This window comes from Ursus maritimus, unplaced genomic scaffold (assembly GCF_017311325.1).
Source record: "Ursus maritimus isolate PB19 unplaced genomic scaffold, ASM1731132v1 scaffold_5, whole genome shotgun sequence".
NCBI lineage: Eukaryota > Metazoa > Chordata > Mammalia > Carnivora > Ursidae > Ursus > Ursus maritimus.
Genome location: NW_024426663.1, coordinates 62,652,342 through 62,674,404, shown reverse-complemented (window position 1 = coordinate 62,674,404; position 22,063 = coordinate 62,652,342). Strand labels below are relative to the sequence as shown.

The 22,063-nt window shown below is 38.1% G+C and overlaps 1 protein-coding gene across 1 annotated transcript in view; it reads left to right on the top strand.

Annotated features, from left to right (window-relative positions):
* Positions 1 to 22,063, top strand: part of ADAMTS19 (ADAM metallopeptidase with thrombospondin type 1 motif 19) — a 222,990-nt gene that overhangs the window by 141,688 nt on the left and 59,239 nt on the right. Inside the window, exons 12-16 of the mRNA XM_040622512.1 lie at positions 720 to 850; positions 1,763 to 1,935; positions 8,459 to 8,586; positions 12,342 to 12,462; positions 18,901 to 18,981. Of these exons, the coding sequence (XP_040478446.1) occupies positions 720 to 850; positions 1,763 to 1,935; positions 8,459 to 8,586; positions 12,342 to 12,462; positions 18,901 to 18,981 (634 nt within the window). The remainder of the gene's footprint in view (positions 1 to 719; positions 851 to 1,762; positions 1,936 to 8,458; positions 8,587 to 12,341; positions 12,463 to 18,900; positions 18,982 to 22,063) is intronic.

Here is a 22,063-nt window from a genome sequence, read left to right as displayed (position 1 = left end):
CTCTCATAGTTAATCTTTCTCAGTTAGTCGATACAAAATAAGCTGCTGAATTAACTGGAAGAAAATGAGGGAATTTCAAAGAATCGAATTGCCTAAGTCTTTTAAGGAAATGACTTTCAAAAGGAAACTTGCTGTGATGTTAATGTTTGGATTTGATGGGAACTCTTTCCAAAAAAAGAAAGAAGGCATAAAGGAAGATGCTAAAATTAAATCATACTTTCTTTTTAATTACAAGGAAAAAACACCACCACCATTTCACATCACAGTTGCTAAGTTTGCTAAAATGTCTGCTTCACTCCATTCATGGAAGAACTTTTAGGTTTTATTTTCCATTCTTATGTTTGACTGTGCTTTGGTCATTTGTCCCTTTGAAACTGTTCTGTTTCTTAGACTGTGTTAGTTTTCCTTTCGTGGCTGTGCCACCCCAACTTCCCTCTTCACCCTATCTCTGTCATACGTACTGAATTCTCAGGGCTGTAGTGCGAGTTTGTGTGTGCTGTTTTCTTAACAAGACCCTGTGATCTGACGTGAGAACTGGGAGAAGGGACCATTATATCACTATGACAAGAAAGAAGTGCCAACTTATGTTCGTTCTTTTTCAATTGGGGGGGGGGCTCTCGTAGGCGTGATTTAATCGCAATTCCAGTGACTCTGTAGGCCAGTGAATGATTTTCCGTTGTGCCCTGATTTGTTCACCTAAGACATAACTTTTGGAATAGTGGTGTAAGGCTGGAGAATGTACCAGCAGGACCTCAGCACCTGGACATGTGGCCGGAGAGTGGAGCGAGTGGAGCCCCTGTAGCCGAACGTGCAGTTCTGGGATCAGCGGTCGAGAGCGCAAATGTCCTGGGTAAACGCAAAGTTCCTGGATTGGGGGAGGGCATTTTTTTCCCTCAATTTCCAAAGGCAAAGGTTTTACTGATAAACAGTGTTGGAAGGCAGAAGAAGCCCCTCAAGCCCCACCCCATGTTAGACAACAGGAAAATCGCTTAAATTGTTTAAATGATATAAAATCTCCCCCGGAGGAAAATAAGACCACCCTTCTAAGAACAAAGAATTCAGTGTTGCATGGGAGTGGTTTCTTGAGTAAATCAAAGAAACTGTGGTGTTTAAATGAGCAAGGAGAGTTGCGTTAGCAAAAGTAAGTCAACAATTAAGGGAACTGCGAGAAAGCAGGAAGGTGATAGGACTTCAGGAAGGGAGGGAAGGAGAGCACCATCAGTGTAAATATAAGTGAGTAGTGTTGAAAAATGAAGACGTGCTGAGCACGTGTGCAGATAGGAAGCATTTTAGGGTCTGCTCGCTAAACCCCATGCTTCCTGCAGTGATCCCAGGAAAGCGCGTGAGAAATCATTTCAGTTTTATACTTGTACTCTTGGCGTGGGCTCAGTGGCCCGATTCCTTCACAAGCAATTTTAAAGAAAGGATGTGAAAACGTTAGAACCAAACTCCTTCACAGGAATCATAGGCTTTCTGTTTTGCCCCCAGCCTCTGCCTTTACTCTTCTATCTCCACGGCAAGTTGGCTTTTATTTCTCATGTGTTTTAGATGTTAAATTGATTGAAGATAGGAAAATATATAGTTTTTAATAAGCATACGGATTTCCTACCATTAGCAATCATTTAACACGTCCACGTTGTCAGAAGTAGATTTAATATAAAGGATTATACCTTATTAATTTAATGCCTTTTAATTTTTTTTAAATGAGTAGTTGTTAACATAAAGATAAGATAAAATTGATTATTTGTACTGTCTTTTCTAGGCTAGGTTCTGAAGCAAGGGATTGTAATGGTCCCAGAAAACAGTACAGAATATGTGAGAATCCACCTTGTCCTGCAGGTTTGCCTGGATTCAGAGACTGGCAATGTCAGGCCTATAGTGTTAGAACTTCACACCCAAAGCATGTTCTTCAGTGGCAAGCTGTCCTGGATGAAGGTATGCGACCCAGATCACCACCATCTTAATTAAGTAGATTTCTAGGTTTGCAAAGGGTTTTACAGTGGTAGTCAATGTTATTTAACAGATGATACAGATTATATTCTAAATATTTCAGAGCTCTATTTTTCGACCCTTAGTGACCTATAACAATCATAAGCACTGACTCCAAGTAAATTTTTTAAAAATGCGGAGTATATTATCACACACCAATTAGATGAACTAAATTTTTTTTAAAAGGTGACAATAGAAAATGCTGGTAAGGATGAGAAGAAACTGGATCTCATATGTTGCTGATTGGAATGTAAATGGTACAGCCACTTTGAAAAATAGCTTGGTAGTTTCTTAAATAACTCAACATATACTTTTGACACACACTCCTGGGCATTTTCCCAATGAAGTGAAAATTTACAACCATAAGAAATCCCATGCATGAATGTTCATAGCAACTTTATTTTCAATAGCCAAAAAATGGAAACAACCAAAAAAGTTCTGAGTACCTGAATGGTCAGACACACTGAGGTACATCCATACCCTGGGATATTATGCAGCAATTCAAAGGAACAAACTACTGCTATGTGTAGTGACTTGGTGGATTTCAGAACTTTATGCTGAATGAGAAGAACCAATCTCAAAACATCAAATATTCTTTGCTTCCATTTATATAACTTATAACATAGATATATAATATATATATATATAATGTATATAATATATTCTGTGATTCCATATATATATGACAAAACTGTAGAGATGGAAAACAGAATAAAGGTTGCCAGACATCAGGGATGATGGCAGGGAAAAGGATGGGTGTTATTCTAAAGGGGTAGCATAAGGAGAACTTTGTGCTGATTAAGTACTTAAATGTATTGATTGTGCCGGTAGTTGTGAAATCTACACGTGATAAAATGGCCCAGAAGTAAACACATACCTGTACTGATGTCCATTTCCTGGGTTTGCCATTGTACTGAAGTTACCAAAGTGTCACCACTGGGGTAGACTGGGGGTCAGGTATATGAGATCTCTGTACTATTTTTGCAACTTCCTGTAAATCTTTAATTATTTTAGAATAAGCATGTTAAGAAAATTATACTGCCTTTTATTTAAGAATTAGTTAGGGGGAGCTGTCTGGGTTTCTCAGTCGGTTAACCACCTGACTCTTCGTTTTGGTCCAGGTCATAGTCCAGGATCCGGCTCTGTGCTCAGCCGGGTGTCTGCTTGAGATTCTCTCTGCCTCTCCCTCTGTCCCTCCTGCTTGTGCTCTATCTCTCACTTTAGTAAATAAATAAATCATTAAAAAAAAAAGAGAATTACTTAGGAATAACTTATAACTTCTTTACTTACGATACTTCCTGCCATGGTCAGTCAGTGAGCTATGGGTTTGAGCTACATTACCAAACATGGTGGCGAATTTTCTGATTTCCCTGACCATCATGCCCCTAGTCTCTCCTGTCCTTATTTCTCCCCTTAGTCAATTTGGACTTTGCTTTTCCATCATTTCAATAACACGTCGGTCAACAGCCTAATTTCCATTGTTGAGCAATTTCAATGCACCTATCTGACGGAACCCTTCTTGCAGTGTAAGCTCCTGGGCATACAAGCACTAATGGCAACAGCCAAATAACAAGGCAGATTACTCCACTAAAGATACAACAGTGTTGTGTGTTTGATAGTGACAGGACGAGGAGATAATCTCCCTTCTCTTACCTCGTATCTCATCTAGAACCTTGTTCCCTGTCACTCTGCACTCCAGATCTTGGTCTTGTTTTATTGTCTCAGACACGCCATGTTTTCTTCCCCGTGATGGCCTCCAAACATACTGTTTCCTCAGCTGAGAGGAAATGATAGCACAACCTTCTGTTCACACCGTCCTCTTAACAAATGGTACTTCCCTCTTTCCAGATCCTTAGACAAAAATCTTGGAGTCATCATTTTTTCTTTTCTTTTACTATACATTGAAAATATCAGTAAGGTCACATTAGCCTTATCTTTTTTTTATTTCCAGTGTAGTTAAGCTATGGTGTTATGTTACTGTTAGGTGTACGATACAGTAATTCGGCATTTCCATATTACTCAGTGCTCATCAAGCCAAGTGTACTCTTAATCCCCTTCACCTATTTCTCCCATCCCCCGACCGACCTCCCCTCTGGTAACCATCAGTTTGTTCTCTACAGTTAAGAGTCTGTTTTTTGGTTTGTCTTTTTTTTCTTTGCTAATTTGTTTTGTTTCTTAAATTCCATATTTTAGTGAAATCGTACAGATTTTGTCTTTCTGTGACTTATTTCACTTAGCGTTATGCTCTCTAGATCCATCCATGTTGATGCAAATGGCAAGATTTAATTCTTTTTTATGGACATGAGCTTTATCCTTCAGAGTCTGATCATTTTCGAATATCACCAGAACTCCTATCCTGGCACAAGCCACCGTCTCTTCCCCCGTGATTGCAGTAAGCCCTCTAACTGGTCTTTATGCCTGTGTTCTTCAGTCTCAACAGCCAGAGTGATACATTTAATTGTCAGTCATGTCCTGTTATTCTTCCATTCAAAAGCCGCTGGTACCTTCCCAATTCACTGAAAATCCTTATTCATTCCTTCTAAGGGAAGGACCTTAAGGAGCTCTGCTACCTGGCTTCTTCTTACCCTCAGACTTCATCTCCACTGTTCCCTGTCACTCACCCACACTGGCTCCCTTGCTCTTCCTAGAATAAGTCCTAGTGTCTTGGAAGCTCTTGCTTTCCCTGTTGTAACACTGTCTCCAGATATCGGTAGGCTTCATTCTCTCACCTCCTTCAGGTCTTTTGTTAAATACTAAGTCAGTGTCTTTCCTTTCCTTGCTTTATTCTTTTTTCACAGAACTCATCACCATCCGCCGTAATAGTTTTACTTTTGTTTATCATCCCCGTAATTGTTGGAAGAGCAAGGACTACCCTATTTTGCACGGCTGTATGTTTCGCATCAGCAGCAGTACTTGAACAGAGTAGGCACTTAATAAACTAGGTGAATGAATGATGCGCCTTCCAGGAATTTTTTACTGATCTGTCCTGGCCCCTCTTCTCACCAAACATTCTCCTTGGGATTATATTACTTTATTCACTAGGTTTTATTTATCATCTGTATGCTAAAGGAACACAGATATTTATCTCCAACCCAGATCTCTCCATCCTGAGCCCCTTCGTTGCTTACGCATCTGTTGCATGGACATCTCTACTGAACATCTCATGATTTCTAACTCAACACACCCCCTTCCTTTCTCTCTCAGTCCTACCATCTGCTTCTCTCACAGTGCTCTCTCATACAGAATGGCATCGTGATCAACCTCATTCCCGCTTAGCCAGAATCATTCTTCCTCCATCTCCATCCATCTGTAAACAAGTAGCAAGCCCTGTTTGTCCAAACCTTTCTCCTGCCAGCATGTTCGCTTGTGATTGCACTCTCTCGAACCTGGATTCTCAAACAGCTTCCTCCCTTCTCTCCAACCACAGTCCTCTCCAGCCCCTGCCCCTCATTTCAGCCAGACTTGCCTTTGAAAGGCTGGATCTGTCAGCCACTGTGCCAAGTAATACCCTTCCATGAGCGCCGCTGCTCTCAGGACCAATCTCAAACCTCACTGCCCGGTTTCTAAGGCTGTTTGTGTGGCCTGCCCCTGGAGCTTCTCTCCCCTCATCGTTCCCTTCATCATTCTCTCCCCTCATTCATCTCCCTTCATCATTCCCTTCTGTGTTCTCCAGCACAGCCAGGCCAACTTCCATTCCATCCCTCATACACATCATGCTCTCTTAGATCTGGGCCTGTAAGCATGCTAGTTTCTTGGCTTAATACCTTTTCTTTCTCAAGCTTTGTTCTCTCTCTCTCTCTCACCATTTATTTACCTGAAAAATGCCTGTTGATTTTTTTGGACTCAACTTATGTCAAGTCCTCTAGGAAAAAAGAATCTCCCTGATCCTCCAAATTGGGTGTGTGCTCCTTCCAAGCACCTCACAAGCACCCTCTTATAGCAGATTTTAATGTTTCTGGATTCTCTCTATTGCCTGTGCTTAGCGAACAGACTGGCAGATATTAAGCTTCTGAGAAATATTTGTTTCATAAATTTTTGTTGTAGAAAAGATATGACTGTTCAAACAATGAAAATCATCATCTGATCCTCTGAGGATTAATCCTCTCTCTGCCTCTAACTGGCTGTGCAGTTGGATAATATTGAGGTCATTTGAAACCTGTTCATTCAGAGGTGAAATAAGAGAAAGGAAGCAGGTTCCCTTCCAAAATTAAAAAAAAAAAATCAGAATTGGATGGGGGCCGATTTAAAATATTAAAGCTATTGGAAATCACAATTTTAAAAGCCACTACCTCTTATAAAGTGATGTCCATCATCAGAATGATCCATAGTAAGTATTTATAGAATTAGTAGGCTAGCATTTTTTATAATTTTGCAACACATATCCATCAAACACATCAGTCCCTATAATGAATAAAATACACAACTGTAGTCTTCATGGGTTACATGGAATGATGGAAGAAACTGAAATATATGGTTCTTTTAAAAGCCCCAAGTCTTCATAGCATATGACACCTTAAACTGCAAGGGGTTATTTCTGTTATTCTTATGTAATACATGAATCCGTGGCTAGGAAAATTAAATACAGGGTATCCGTGTTATAGTGAATAGTTATTTTTAGAGGAAAAAAAAAGATGCATGGCTTTAACATTCAGGTATTTTACATACACTGTGCTGAGATTTGGCCGCAATCCATGTTTAATGCATATCTTGGAAAGGATTGGTCTCTTAAATCAAGACAAAGCCTGCCCGCCAAGTAAGTACTGGCATGTTACACGGATCACTATAATGTCACAATCTCAAGGGTATACTCCAGGAAGGAAGATTGGGATCAAATGTTTATGTCATCTGTAAAGCACAGTGAATTGACAATATGTTGTAAAAGGAGAAATAGAAAGATTTTTATCTGAATTCTTACTTGGAATGTGAATGGAATTTTCTAGATGAGCGCCTTTCCACATTATTCGTATATCTGGTTTGCTCCTCTCTTCAATGAAAACTCCAGAGAGAGAATTATATATACATATACGTATATGTATAAAATACCACTTTTAAAGTGTTGCAATTATAGCAGCTGTTTTTAAGTCCAAAGATATGACATAGTAAGCAGTCATTGAATAAACATAACCTACTTTGAGGTGTGAGAGCATACTGAAATGCTTTATTGCGGCTTATAATGGCATCTTAAAGGAAAATTTCAAAACCATGCACATTGAAGGCCATGTTCCAACTCCCCAGAATTGTTCAGAGCAGTATTCAGAAGCCACATGTGAAAACTGTTTGAAATGTTCAATTCTGAAGGCTCATTTAACTGTCTGTCTTCTCTTTGCAAAGTGATACCCTGTTCCATGCCTCTGGCTGTTATTTGGTATTTATAGAATCCCATCAGCATACGTGGAACTTTACTGAAGACATAAGCGAAGATCAGTGTCAAAGACTGTAAACCATTTTCCATTCTATTTATATGAGCTTAATAAACAGTAAAGGGCCTGACTGGTATCAAGCCAGTAGAGTAGTAATGTAGCATGGAAATTGCTCTGACGCTTCAGATTTGGATAATTCTCCTACTGGTGTTACCAAATTCTACAGTTCTTCTGTAGGATGCTTAGAAATAGAAACAGCCCCTTAAAAATATTTTGCCACTCTTGACTGAGCCTGATAGGCAAGCGTTTTAACTTTACCCATCCTACCTTATTGCTTAATGAAGCACTAAAGAACCAGATAGATGAATAATGTAGAAAGGAGCTCCTCTAGAAAATTCCATTCACATTCCATCCTTTACCCAGAACGGTGTTTTCCACCTAGATATCATATATACTGGCGTGCTTTCCAAGGAAGCAACGGAGGGAGTTGAGTCCTAGCTAGCATTTATACCATCGTGCATTTCAGTGGATGTTCTCATGGGATTGTGTTGCATTTCTACACATCCTTGTAATGGAAAATCTTAAAAGAATTGCTCATCTTAGAAATTCTTCTTTCTCGTTTAGTAATTTTTCAGTTAGAATGCTAAATGCATAGGATTGCAAATTCGTGTATGGGAATTTAGAAGGGACACATCAAGAAAGTCTTCATGAACAAAGTTAATCTGGAATAGGCAGAATTCTCAGATGTACTTAAGATAAAGGGGAGTTCATTCCAAGAGATACGGGCAAAAAACGGTGGTGTGTAAAATATTTGGTGCAAGAATCATTGGTTTGTGTGTGGTAGAGGTTTGGCGCCAGAAAATAATAAGTGATACGTTTTGAAAATAATCTGAAGACATATTTCTTAAAAAGGAGATAAATATTCATTGGACATCTGTTTTTTCCCAGGCATCTTCTCATTTACTACTCATAATAACTACTCTAGAGTTACATTATTCAATGCATATCAGATTATATTTTTTACTCGACAACTGTTCTGAAAATTAAGCTCAAGATAGAAATATTTATGGAGTAACTTTTGCTCATTTTTTTATCCACTCTGTGTGTAGAAAAACCATGTGCCTTGTTTTGCTCTCCTGTTGGGAAAGAACAGCCTATTCTTCTGTCAGAAAAAGTGATGGATGGAACTTCTTGTGGATATCAGGGATTAGATGTCTGTGCAAATGGCAGGTGTCAGGTAAGACACTCCAGAAGGGAGACCGTATGTGCTGAGGGAGGCTTTGAGCAGCTGCACAGTGTGATGGGGAACTCTGCACCAAGATTCAAAACCTGCGGTGAGTCCTGACTCAACTGTCATTTTGACAAAGTAAAATCCATGACTAGCTCAAAGAACCTGAGATTTTAATTCTGTAATGTACATATTACACATCTAAAATGGCATTTTCTGTCAAAATATTCCAGACCCAAAATTCAAGCACTCCAGTTCTCCATATCTTGTGTCCAAGGCTGAGCCATGTGGCAAAAACCTATAAAATCAGTCCTATTACTCACTTAATATTACAGTATTTTCAACATACTAGAACCAACTGATTTTTAAATATATATATTCAAATTTCACATAATGCTTAGACATTTCATTTGCTCTTATCTTTCTTTTTTAAAACGATCTCCATTTACTACATGCATTTATGCACGCTTCTTCATTTATCTTTAGAAAAGGAGAGCAAGTAGGGACAGCACAGTGGGAAGATCAAAGGCTAGAACTTTGAAGTTGCTACTTACAATTCTACCACTATCTCAAGTTGGCTTCCCGCAGGGAGATTAATAGGCAGAAAGGTTAATGCCCAGTGTCTCCGTGATCAACATCCATGCTGGGAGGAGAAGAAGACAGGATTGGGCGCAGGGAGAAAGGGGGCTATGGTACAGTCACAACAAGACCTCAGCCCACCCTGTGAGGAGCATTGAAGCTGGGGTGGCTCTTTAGAGTTGTCCTCATTTGTGGTGAGAAAACCAGGCCTTTTTACCCCTAACATCTACTAGTGTCTGGCTGCAAACTGCACCAGGAGGGGGATGGGACCTTGGGAAAGGCAGTTTTCTTAAGGCGAGGCAATTTTTGCAGAGGGCTGATGGCTCAGAGCCATCGGCTGATAAACTGGGTGGGCACGGGAAGGAAATAAATCCCTTAGTTATAAAAGAGGTATCTGAGTGGAGCCGCTCTGAATCAATGACAGCCACTAAGAAACTATAGTCTTGTGAAAATCACCTGAAATAGGTATGCACACTAATGGCCGTCAAGTGAAGTCGTTAAACCAATGGTCATTGACTTTTTTGTACAATACACTCCTTTGAGAATTTGACGAAAAGTTTCCTTTCTTCCCAGAAAAATGCATGTCTGTGCACGCGCGCGCGCACACACACACACAAGTGCGCGCACATGCGCGCGCGCCAAAATCTGAAAACAATTTCAAGGTGTGGGTGGATCAACCTGCGTTCCAATAGAGACCTGTGGAATTCTGGGTAAAAACTTGGAAACAATATGAAGCTTAACTGCTTTCCCAGCTCTAAGATTTTGTATTTTGGCAGCATGCTATAAAGTTTAAAGCACAGAATCATGTAATATCATTGGCATAAGAAACAGTCTTATAATTACATTTTAATTTCCTTTATTCTTTAACAGCCTGTGTCAGTAACCTAAAATGTAATTTTTCATTTTCCTGTTAAAAAAAAAAAAAATCATCGCAGTCATTTACCCGTACATATTTTGTTTTTCAGATCTATATGTTGTGCATTTAAAGTTTTTAACTTTATTTCATCATTATTGTAAATCTATCAGATTAGTGTCTGTCTTCAATGAATTTATTTTTTCAAAACAATGTGTTTTCCTAACCATATATGCCAAATACAAGAGCCTAAATTGTTATTCTTTTCACTTAACAGTGTTGTGTAAGCCAGATCTTTTACAGAGTCCCTAGACATCAAAATTACAACAACAAAATTCTGCATGAACACTTGGTGAATCTGATGGTTATAATTAAAGTTCCATGAAATGGATTGTGCCTTCTGACAGAATTGGAATACTTCAAGACTCTGGCTTTTTAACTAAAATGCTACATTTACAGTCTTTCAATATAATTAAAAGCATGCTACTTTTTTTTTTCTTTCTGACAGGCTCCTAATTTTCAGCTTTGACTACACACACCAGAACTGAATGTAGAATTGTAAACTTGGTGAGGGACGAAGGAGGGCAGTTGAAAATACATAGCATTCTCCTTGTGACCCATTTTGTCTCTGTGATATTTCTGTCGTGGAAAAGGATAGAAAAAGCCCTTTTCTGTATTATCATGTTATCCGCCCATCGCCAGCAAGCCCGTGGTACTAAAGGGGCCCGCCACCAGTGCAATGACATTGCCTTTACAAAGCCATCCATCCTCAACTTTAGGAGATAACGTGGGCATGGATACTTGAAACTATCAGTTACAATATAAAAAATCTTTTATTCTTATTTTTAAAATGCATGATTGTTGAGCCATGACATCATGTCTATCCCTGGCTTTTATTTTAGGTTTACAGACTTATAATATCCCAGTTACAGGGGTTGGAAAGAACTAATAAATTAGTAGGTACTAATTTTTTCACTCATTTAACTACTGTTTATTGGGTTTATTGTATTTGCCAAGAAACAAGCTAGGGATAGAGCATCATCAACTCTAAACTCTGCCGTAAATTTTTCCTCATTTGTATGTAAATGAGAGATTTTTTTTCAGGTCTTTCTATGGCTCCTGCTTAGTGAGCTCTCCCCATACCTTGGCTGTATTTTGAGAATTTTCTGTGGTGGCCACCTCTTTCATCCAGGACATTCTCTTTATCTCTCCCTGAATAGGCTTTGATTTGCAGATCCAATTTCTCCACTACTGCATTGCTTTGTCTACCTCTTGACACTGATAGATCCCCCTTGATAAAAGGAAAGGATGCTATATTATGCAGGTTTAATGTGATTTTGGCTTTCTCGGGATATTCATCATGCAGCTGCATTTTATAATGTGCTTACTTCCCCCGCCCGAACAGTAACCACAGAAAAAGACCGTGTTTTTGTTCATGTTTTATTTAATATGTTAAAAAAATTCCTCTAAAATAATTGTAACATTACAAATGGATGTATCATCAGTCTCTCTTGCAACTCCTTCTTGATTAAGGGTCACGGAATACTCGTACCATTTAGTTCTGGCAATATTGACATATTAAATTCTGCCCTTTGAGTATGCACAACTTTGCAAATTATAATCATATTTTCTTAACATCAATGGGAGACCAACATTATTCACTAGAAAAGAGTCAATGATTTTATCCCAGAAAATTCGTATTAACCTAATTCCTCTGGAAGCAAATTAAAATGAATTTCCCCACTGTTCATATTTTCTTACGGTAGCCATGGGGCCGTGGGTTGTGAGCGGCCTTACTCACATTCGTGTGCTGGATGCCAAAGAAGACGGGGATAGAAGTTTATTCGTGAACTGTAGTGAAAAATAAACATTTATGTTTGATTTTCACAAAGTTAATATTTCCTACTCAGCCTTTGCTTTGCAACCACCTTAACAAGTGAAGCCTTCCATATAATGGAGTGTATCTGTTCTACGTTAAGTAGGATGAAGTAGATCAATAATGTAATATTTAATAGAAATGTGATTTCCTTTGCGATCTATATAAATTGCATTTGTCTCAATGGTGTTTTTCCAAATTGCTTTAGGATACCATTTAATTCTTAGTATGGGAAAAATAGCTTCATCACTGTCCTGCTATTTGGTCATTTTACTGATGACATCATTCGACGTGAGCTTGCTCTCTTAGTTTGCACCAGAGAATATGGCATTTTACCAGCTTGTCAATTAAACATGTCAAGTCTAGAAATACTAGGTTTGTTCTAAATTAGTGGTTAAAAAAGCAAAAGGGAAAAAAAAACTCACTTTATGATCTACTGTCAATCTCTTGTTACAGAAAGTTGGCTGTGATGGTTTATTAGGGTCCCTCGCCAGGGAAGATCACTGCGGTGTATGCAACGGCAATGGAAAATCATGCAAAATTATTAAAGGGGATTTTAATCATACTAGAGGAGCAGGTAATTTTTTTTTAATTTTTTCAAAATTACTAATCCAGTCTTTGGAAACAGAGAGATTACATTGAAGTTGACTTAGAAATCACAGTTCTGACTCCCTAATTGAAGAATTTTGTAATGAGGATTGAGTGATTTTTCGTGATGACATACGATACGTGTGACATGAGCCAGAGATTCTAACAAGCCCGTGTCCCATTAATGTAAATATGAAGTCATCTGTTATGCATTTAATATACTGGAGGAGGAAGGGAATAATCTAATTTGCATTGGCTAATGTTATCAGGTTTCTTCGGACCTTATTCTCCAATGCGAAGCATGATGTGTAACAGAGAATGATGATTTGTAACAGCCTGGAGCAGCTGTACTGAGAGTATTAGTCTTCAGGTTTTCAGCTTCGCATTTTGTTTTTTCTTCATGTTTTTATTCAATTTGAAGGAATAAAATTTTGGAAATAGAGAGTCTGTAGCAGGGTAGCGTAGTGGAAATGATAACAGGGAGAGTCAGGAGATATGGGATAACGTTCCAGATATATTAATAGTGGGACGTCATCCTCTCTTCTCTTGTATCCTCATCTATAAATACTGGTACTCCAGGGATGTGAGAACGAAACGACCATGAATGAGCCATGTAGTGTGAGTTTTAGCATGATCCCCCAAACAAGTGATAGGGTCTGTACTGAAATATAATAATGGCCCACAGGTTTGCTTTATATGTAGAAAGCACCTTACCCCCGAGCTTACTGCAAGTAAGCAGACATTTACGTTAGCACCTTACCTGGACGTCTTCTAAACTCTCTTTAGTATTTGGGATTATGTTTTTGTCGTTATTAGTCCGTGTCTATTACATACCTCAGCTTTTTGCTGTTTTAAATTCTTTTCTTGTCCAAATATCAAAAAATCAGAGACTAAAGGATGTTTTAGTTTGAATACAAAGAGCAGTCCATTTGTGTCTGAATAATCGAGAAAACTGAGTTCATTCTAGATAAAAGAGTCCTTCAGAAAAGAAAATTAGACACAGCCCTCTAAAGTTGAATATAACCTTTTGCTAGGCCCCAGCAGAATAAAAGATAAGTGAGCTTGAAGATCTTGAAGCCTAAAAATAACTGAGGCCCAGGGTAAATTGCAGATCAAAATCTCAACCTCCAAAGCTTCTGTGAAAAATGTGACAGGTCCTACAAGTCAAAATCTGCCAGAACTCATTTAGAAAAGTCATACTTTGCTGTAATAGCCTCTCAGACTTTCAGCTAAGAAGTACAATTATAATAAGCTTTCCAGGATGATTATAGTGGAGGAGGGCTTACAGTCTAGAAGTTCAAATGGAGTCTGAAAGACCAAAGAGATTTTTTTAAAGATACAAGAATTTTTGAAGAATATTCTTTCATGGTTTCTTAATATGCATGGAAACAGTTCACTGAAGATTACTGATACACATTCAGCACTGACATCTTTATTTAGTTGTAATAACACTTTATTTTTCCACTAAGCATAGAAAATGGAAATACCAGTTTAAAAATTAATGATGCTTTTCATTCTGACCGCAGTTGTGTGGGTACATTTCCCCCCATATTTCTACTTCCAACCTCCTTTGTTTTTATTGCACGTTGATTTCTACTTTAGTTCATTTGCTGTTGGTAATTCACATTAATGGAAGCTATTGTTTGGAAAATGAGATGCCTAAGATACTGGGAATATTAGAAACTAATAATATTGCTTTTTTCCCCTCCAACCCTATGCTACTTTCACATGACTCTCAGGGAAGAGACTAGAATTGTTAGCTTGGACCAAAAGGTCCTGCATGGTGTTGTCCCTACCTGTTTCTCCAGCATCATCTCACACCAGCATCCCTTTCCTTTCCACATTTCTTACCGATGCTCAAACTCACCACGCTCCATCTGGCACCTTGCATTTAAAAATACGGTTCTGTTGGCTTTCTCTTAGCTTTTCTGGGTTCATTTCTAGATATCACTTAGATCTCAGTTCAAATGGCACCTCTTCGGTGAGCACCGAAGAACCTCTACTTCCCATCACTAACAACTTGTTTAGTGACACCATATTTGTATCCAACTGGTGAGGCTCTAATTCCATTTGTAAGTTTACATTTACTAGTCTTTCTTTCCCCACTAGTCTTTAAGATCAATGCGGAAAAATCTCACGACTATTTTTGTTTAACACCATATTCCCAATGACCAGCATAGTGTATGATCCATTAATATTTATTAACATAATTAATAATGAAACATTATTTTTTTAGTAAGTTTCAAAAACAAAAATCTGGGTAAGTCCTTAATTATATCATGGGCTTCATCTACTTATGACTTAAAGAATGTTATGTTCGTTTCTCTGGAGACAATTTTATCCTTATAGTTTATGGACTTCCTAGAATTTCTTGAAGGAATTGCAGCCTTCTTTGGCCCAGTTGGCCATGCACACTGTATATATTGTATGAGTAACACATGTGCAGACACATGTGGGTGTTTTCGGTCCCTGTGCTCTATTTAGAGTTTGCTAAATCATTTTTGTTGGAGCTAGAAAATAAACTTGAGGCGGTTTTTTTCTTAGTGCATTTATCATGTCTTTCATTTTAACTTGCCTAGCTGCAGGATAATTTCTTAAAGGAATTTTTAAAGATAAATTGTATTTTTGGCTGGTTGTGGAATTAGATAGTTACCAATATATACTAGGAAGAAACTGGGCATAAAATGTGTTGTTCTTACTCTAAGAGCTGATGATACTGATTCTGTATAAGGAACACATGCTCTTCCACTTTTTGTTTGTATGTTTGGCACAGGAGAGTCATAGTGTTATGTATTCTATTTTATGAAATAGTAGGAGCGGGTCATAGCTGGAAGTGCATAGTGGAATCAGATAGATCTGAGGTCTAAGCTTTGGTCAGCTAATTACTGACAAAGCAGTCTTAAAATTGGTATTTTTTTCCCCTCTACCTTTATTTTCTCATCTATCAAATGAGAAATGTAGTATCTACCTTGGATGTTATCACTACGATTAAATGAATAATTTACGTAAATTGTCTATAATAGTGTCTAACACATAGCAGTTGTTCAAAATGTGACATTTATCATTATTACTACCACGAAGATAATGATTGCTGTTGGCATTTTAAGAGGTCTTCTTAAGAACAGGATCTCTGGTTATTAAATAGGATGTTCTGTGTACAAGGTCAACTATCCAACATGAGGATCAGATTTACAGCTTTGACATCGCAGACTTTATTCCAACTACTGAACTCGGCAATAGCCACTCTCGTATTCACTGATTTAAATATATGTTAACTAGAATTTTTTTATAATAATTTTTTATTATGTTATATTAGTCACCATACAGTATATCCTTAGTTTTTGATGTAGGGAATGTAAATAAAAACTTGGAAAAAAGTGCATTCCTAATTCTGCTAAATGACTCAATGATTGAAAACTATCTAGGCCCCCAGTCCTTGGCTATCTCTCTTCAAATGTCTTTGCTCAGTATTTCTCTCCCTCCCTTCCTTCTTTAAACTCAGCCTAACGCGTCTGTCCTTTAAGCCATTCCAGTTGAGTAATAGAGAATTGCTCCAGAGAGAACCATGCACGTAGATATAACTGGTGTTATATCACAGCACAGCAAACCTCTGAGTTTACTGCTAACCCACAATAGGAATTGACAGTTACTCCCTCTACTTCTCTCTCTCTCTCCAGTCTTCCTTCTTACCATCCTGAAATTTAACATCTTCTCGGAATACTTTACTAAATTCCTTTGCTCAGAGATTAACAGTCACCTCTTGCTTGTGACCTCTGATGGGCTCTCCTTCGTCTGTCACCTTTCTCTTTGATTCTTTTGACATAGCTGACCAACGGCTCCCCTGGAGATAGCCCAATCATTCATAGGCTCCCACTGCACCAAAATAGCCAGATCTCCTGCTTCTTGTAATTATTCCTTCTCTGGATTCTTTTTTATTCTGTCTGTTTAAACCTATGTTTGTCCTAGGTTGAGTCCTTCACTTCTCTTCTCTCAGTTTTCTCCAGTTACTTTCATGGCTGATATCACTGCCTCACAAAAGTACTCCACTCGCCTTTGACTTTTGTCTGGAGTTCCAGATGTTCCACAGTTCTTAGTAGATATTTTTACTAGTGTGTTATATGGTTTTATTAAGTACAAATTGCAAAGTCGAACTTATCAGCTTACTACGAAAACTTGACTTCCGTGTTCTTATAAACCATGGCTGCATTCTCACAGAAGTGATAAGAATGCATCGTGCTCATTGTTTATTTCCGCGCTTTGTATTGGTTGTCAAGTTCAGATTTTTTTTTTCTTCACAAGGCCATCTAGATTTTCTTCCTTAGCCTCTCATATTCCTGGGATTTTACAGTAGCCTCCTGACACTATTATCCACAACTATATCACTAGGCACCCTGCATCCTGCTGTCAGAACTTCTCCAAACCAGTGTCTTATTACCAAGTTCCTTGTTATAGAATGTTCACTAGCTTCGGATGGATCAATTCATTGTCTTGGGCATGCATTAAAACCCTCTTTAACAGAGACATATTCTACCATCTTCTCTTTCTGACAGAATGATTTTATTGATATGCCACTAAAAATATTACTGACTCTTACTTTTCTTTTCATAGAACAGCGAACTCCTATTTTTTTCTATACATATCCAAATCCTGTCCATTCTTCAGGGACAGTTCGCCTATTTACTTCTTGGTGAAGCTTTCCTTGGCTCTGAAATGTTCTGTGAATCAGAGTGATTCCAGCTGATGCCAGTGTTTCTCAAACATGAGTAATGTATGTAACAATTCAAAAGGAAAACAAGAAAAACATCCCGCTTCTGTGAGTTAAAAATCACAGTGAACCTTTTGAGTCAAGATCAGGTGAGGAGGACAGTTAAAACATCAGTTTATATTCTTAAGCAGGGAATTAACCATCTCGTCTTGCATATGATCTCTTTTACATAATTTTGGAAGTTTTTTTAAACTCATATTTGTATAAGGCATTTTTGCCTTGTCTTTCCAATTTCATTATGAGCTCATTGAGTGTCCAGATCTTACTGTACTTCTCTGTATAAATTGGCAGTAACCATTTGTTTCTATTTTCATTGCTGCCTATTTTGTTCAAAGTGATAGTGCTTGTAAGGTTTGGTGTTACTAAAAATGGTTAAATTGGATAAGCAGCGTTTGCTAATGGAAATTATTATTCAAAAAACACATGCCTCGAATTCCAGCCACTGCCACCAGGTGGGGTGTATGCCACCTTTGGGCATACACCAAAAATTGTAAACAGTTTCAGGAATAATCAACAGATGACAATTCTGAGATTTGTTATTGTGCCTTTTTAAAACTAACTTTGAAGTTAGGCTTTGATCAGCTATATGGAACTATCCAGATATTAAGAAGAGTGTTAAATATTATTATATATATTATATGTATTATAATTTAAAACAGAACTATTCAGCCATAAGTAGGTGTCTGCTCTATCACTATTCTGCACTAAATAAAGTCTTAATTTTGAGTTCTTCTGCACACTCTCTTCTGTCTCAGTTTATTTTATTATCTTATTTCACTTTGAGTATTATATTCCTAACCTCTGCTGAAAAATCTTCCCTAAGAAACACCTAAATGTGTCTTCCTTCTAGCTGTTTGACATCTTCCAAGGTGATGCCAGATTGGTTGGTGTGACCTGACACTTGTCTCCAGCCCCAGTTTTAAAACCCTTTGTTAATTTCCTAAGGGAGCACTTGGTCTCTCTTGTCCTATACTCAGCTACCCAGGAACCTGACCCCGCCAGCTGTATTTTCTCCAGCTGCATTATCTTCTTCCCCACACATTCTAACTTAAAGGAGTTCCCTGAACAAAATCTTTTTTTTAAGATTTTATTTATTTATTTATTTATTTATTTATTTATTTATTTATTTGACAGAGAGAGAGAGATAGCCAGAGAGAGAGGGAACACAAGCAGGGGGAGTGGGAGAGGAAGAAGCAGGCTGTCAGTGGAGGAGCCTGACGTGGGGCTCGATCCCAGAATTCCAGGATCACGCCCTGAGCCGAAGGCAGACGCTTGACGACTGAGCCACCCAGGTGCCCCTCCCTGAACAAAATCTGAGGTTATTTGCTTTGTTGCAAGGTCTACTGTGTTTCTAAATGGGCTGTACCATTGTGCTTTTTTTCACCCTCATACTTCGTAAGATATCAATGAACTTTTCTTTTTTTTACATAACCTACAATTACCTGTTTGCCCTTAATAGTGCCATAGACTCAACAACTTTCCGAGAAACTTCTCCACTTGAAATTATGACGGCTTTTATATCCAACTTTTTTTCTTTGCGTAGGTATTGAAATATCATAGCAAAAACCAAAACCAAAAGTAAAAAAGGGAGAAGCAGGTCAATTAAGAAAAGAGATCTTAAAAGAACTCGTGATTTATTTCATGTTTTATTGACTCTTACAGGTTATGTAGAAGTGCTGGTGATACCTGCCGGAGCAAGAAGAATCAAAGTTGTGGAGGAAAAGCCGGCACATAGCTATTTAGGTAACCTGACACAGAGCCAATCCAAGTACGAGCCCCCCTCCCCCTGCCCTGACAGTTCTCTGATGACGACGACATCAATCTGTTTCTAGTTACATGTTTGAATTTCCCAGGAAGCACCTCTTGTCATATCAAATAGGAATTTCTTTCCTTCTCTCCCGGGGACTTACCAGAGCAAAAGCAATCTGGTTGTCTATGTTTTTGGGAGAGTATAAATTGCTTCCACATGTTAGTCCATGTTTAAAAAAAAAAAAAACCTCATTGGAGGATTTAGGTATGTTTTATTTCATATATATGCATATATATATTTCATAAATGTATTTATTTCATATATACATACACGTATATATACACATTGCATGTGCAAATGCATATATATGTGTATGTATACATATATATATGAATGATTACTTTAGAAATAGAAGATCTTGTGGGATTCTTAAAAAAAATTCTGATATACTGAACAGTCTTTTAATGGGAAACAATGCCGTCTCTTGCCTCACTTCAGGTATTTTCAACTATGAAGAGAGTATTTTAAATTTTTAAATATTACATGTGGAAAGAATTGTATCAGCTGTTTTAATTAGGTCAGTTAGTGATTTTAAATATATGAAAGAAAACACTCAGTTGCCAAAATACATATTGTTTATATGTCAAAATTACAAAGCAATTAAGTCATACGAAATAATTGTCTATAGTATGGCATCCCCGGATAAAGGGATCTAATGTGGTTAGGTCTGATAAAAGGGTAAAGATTCTCCCAGAGTTTAAACATCGTATTTATCCTGTCTTTAAAGAAAGCCTGCATGTCTTTTCTCTTTTCTTAACAGAAATAATGTTCTCATTATTCTTTCTCAAAAGAAATAATATCCCAAGGGAAACACTTTGTGCATGGAAAATAACCCAATATTACATGATTGTTTCTACTTTGCAATATTAAAAATAGTCTACTCTTGGACTGAGTTATTTTTCTCATTAGGGTTTGCTTTCTAGGAGTAGGAAAATATGAGGAAAGGGGACAGTAAAAGAAATCCTTTGTCATGTGACACACTCATTAGTTTGTTATTACTAATTACCGATTTCATCTACTTATACCTGCTAGGTTTTCAAATTCATTTTAAGTGCAAGTGAATCATCCCAGATACCCAAAATCAGATTAAAACTAATACCCAGTTTTTGGAGACAGTGTGCAAAACCTAGACAATTTCAGGACATTCGTTCAATAGCCAACAATTGGCTCTTACACTTGGGAATATGTTTTCTTTTTTCCAAGCTGGAAAAGAATATGGATGTCTCAAATGGAATGTTCTCATATTCTGTAAAACTCTACATTGTACTATGATTTTTAGTAATTTAACAAATGTGACTGAAAGAACCAGCCAGTTTTACAAATGGGACATCTCCATGCTATAATTCCTTACTTCCTAGGCCCTTGGACCAATCCAGTCTTGTTTCTGTCTCCCCTCTGACAAAGGGAGTTACTATAAAGTCAGCAAATGCTCTCCATATTAATACATCCAGTGGTCACCATTCATTCAATACTTTCTTCTGTTGACTTTGAGAGAGACCTGGTGTCTTGCAATGGATTCTCCTCCTGCACATGTTTTCTGTATATTCCCATACTGTGGATCTCAAGCCTGGGTCCTTCCCCTTTCCTTGCTGTCCTGCCTCCCTAGGGAATCCCTTCTAACTCCATTGCTTGCCATGTTTATTGGATGTAAATTGGATGTCTCATGTACCTTAGAAATAATAAGTCAAAGTCAAAAATTGTATTCCTATCCCATGCTGAAACTTCTTCCTCCTTCAGCAGACCCCCCCTATAGTCTGTGTCACTGTAGGAGTGTCTTAGGACTTCTGTATCAAGTACGACCCATCTGGTAGTTTGAATGTATTCTTTCACAGTTCTGGAGGCAATAATAGTTTCACTGGACCCAAAATCAGGGCATCTGCAAAGCTGTGCTCTCTCTGGAGACCCTAGGGGAACATTCATTCCTTGCCTCCTCCAGCTCCTGGCGGCTGCCAGCATTCTTTGGCTTGCGACCGCATCATTCCTTCTGCCTCCCTAGTGTCATTGACATTTCCTCTTTTTCTGTCTTCAAAGCTCTTTCTCCCTACCTCTTATAAGGATACCTGTGATTGTATTCAGACCCACTTGACTATTGAGAATAAGCTCCCCGTGTGAGGATCCTTAATTATATCTGCAAAGTTATTTATTTATTTGCCATATAAGTTAGCATTCATAGGTTACAGGGATTCAGAAATTGATATCGTTTTTTTTTCTTTAATAACCCTTGTTTTTTTAACTGAGGTGAAATACGTGCAACGTAAAATTTACCATCTTAACTATGTGAAGTGTACATTTCAGGGGCTTCGAGGGCGTCACTTTGTTCTGCAACCACACTGCCGTCCACATCTTGCAAAACTGAAACTCTGTCCCCATTAATGGTAACTGTCCATCCCCCTCTCCTCCCATCCCCTGGTAGCCACCATCATGCTTTCTGTCTTCATGAATTTGACCGCTCTGCATGTGTGAAATCATATTCTCTATATGCAGAATCTGTTCTTTTGTGACTGTCTTCTATCACTTAGGATAATGTCCACAAGATTTAATCCTGCTGTTGCATGTGTCAAAAGTTCCTTCCTTTTTAAGGCCAAATAGTATTTCATTATATGCACATACCACATTTCGCTTATCCATTCATTCGCCCATGGTTACTTGGGCTCCTTCCACATGTTAGTTGTTGTGAATAATGCTAGTGTGAACATGGGTGTGCAAATATCTCTTCAAGATCCTGCTTTTCATTCTTTTGAATATATTCCCAGAAGTAGAATTGCCATATCTTATGGTAATTCCACTTCTAATTTTTTAAAGAACTGCCACGCCCTTTCTCACAGTTCTGCACTATTTTCCATTCCCATCAACAGTGTGCAAGGGTTCCAGGTTCTGTATATTCTTGCCAACTCTTCTTGTTTTCTCTTTATTCTGGTAGTAGCCATCCTAATGGGTGGTTTTGATTTGCACTTCCCTAATGATGAGTGATGTTGAAAATCTTTTCATGTGCTTCTTGGCCATTGGCATATCTTT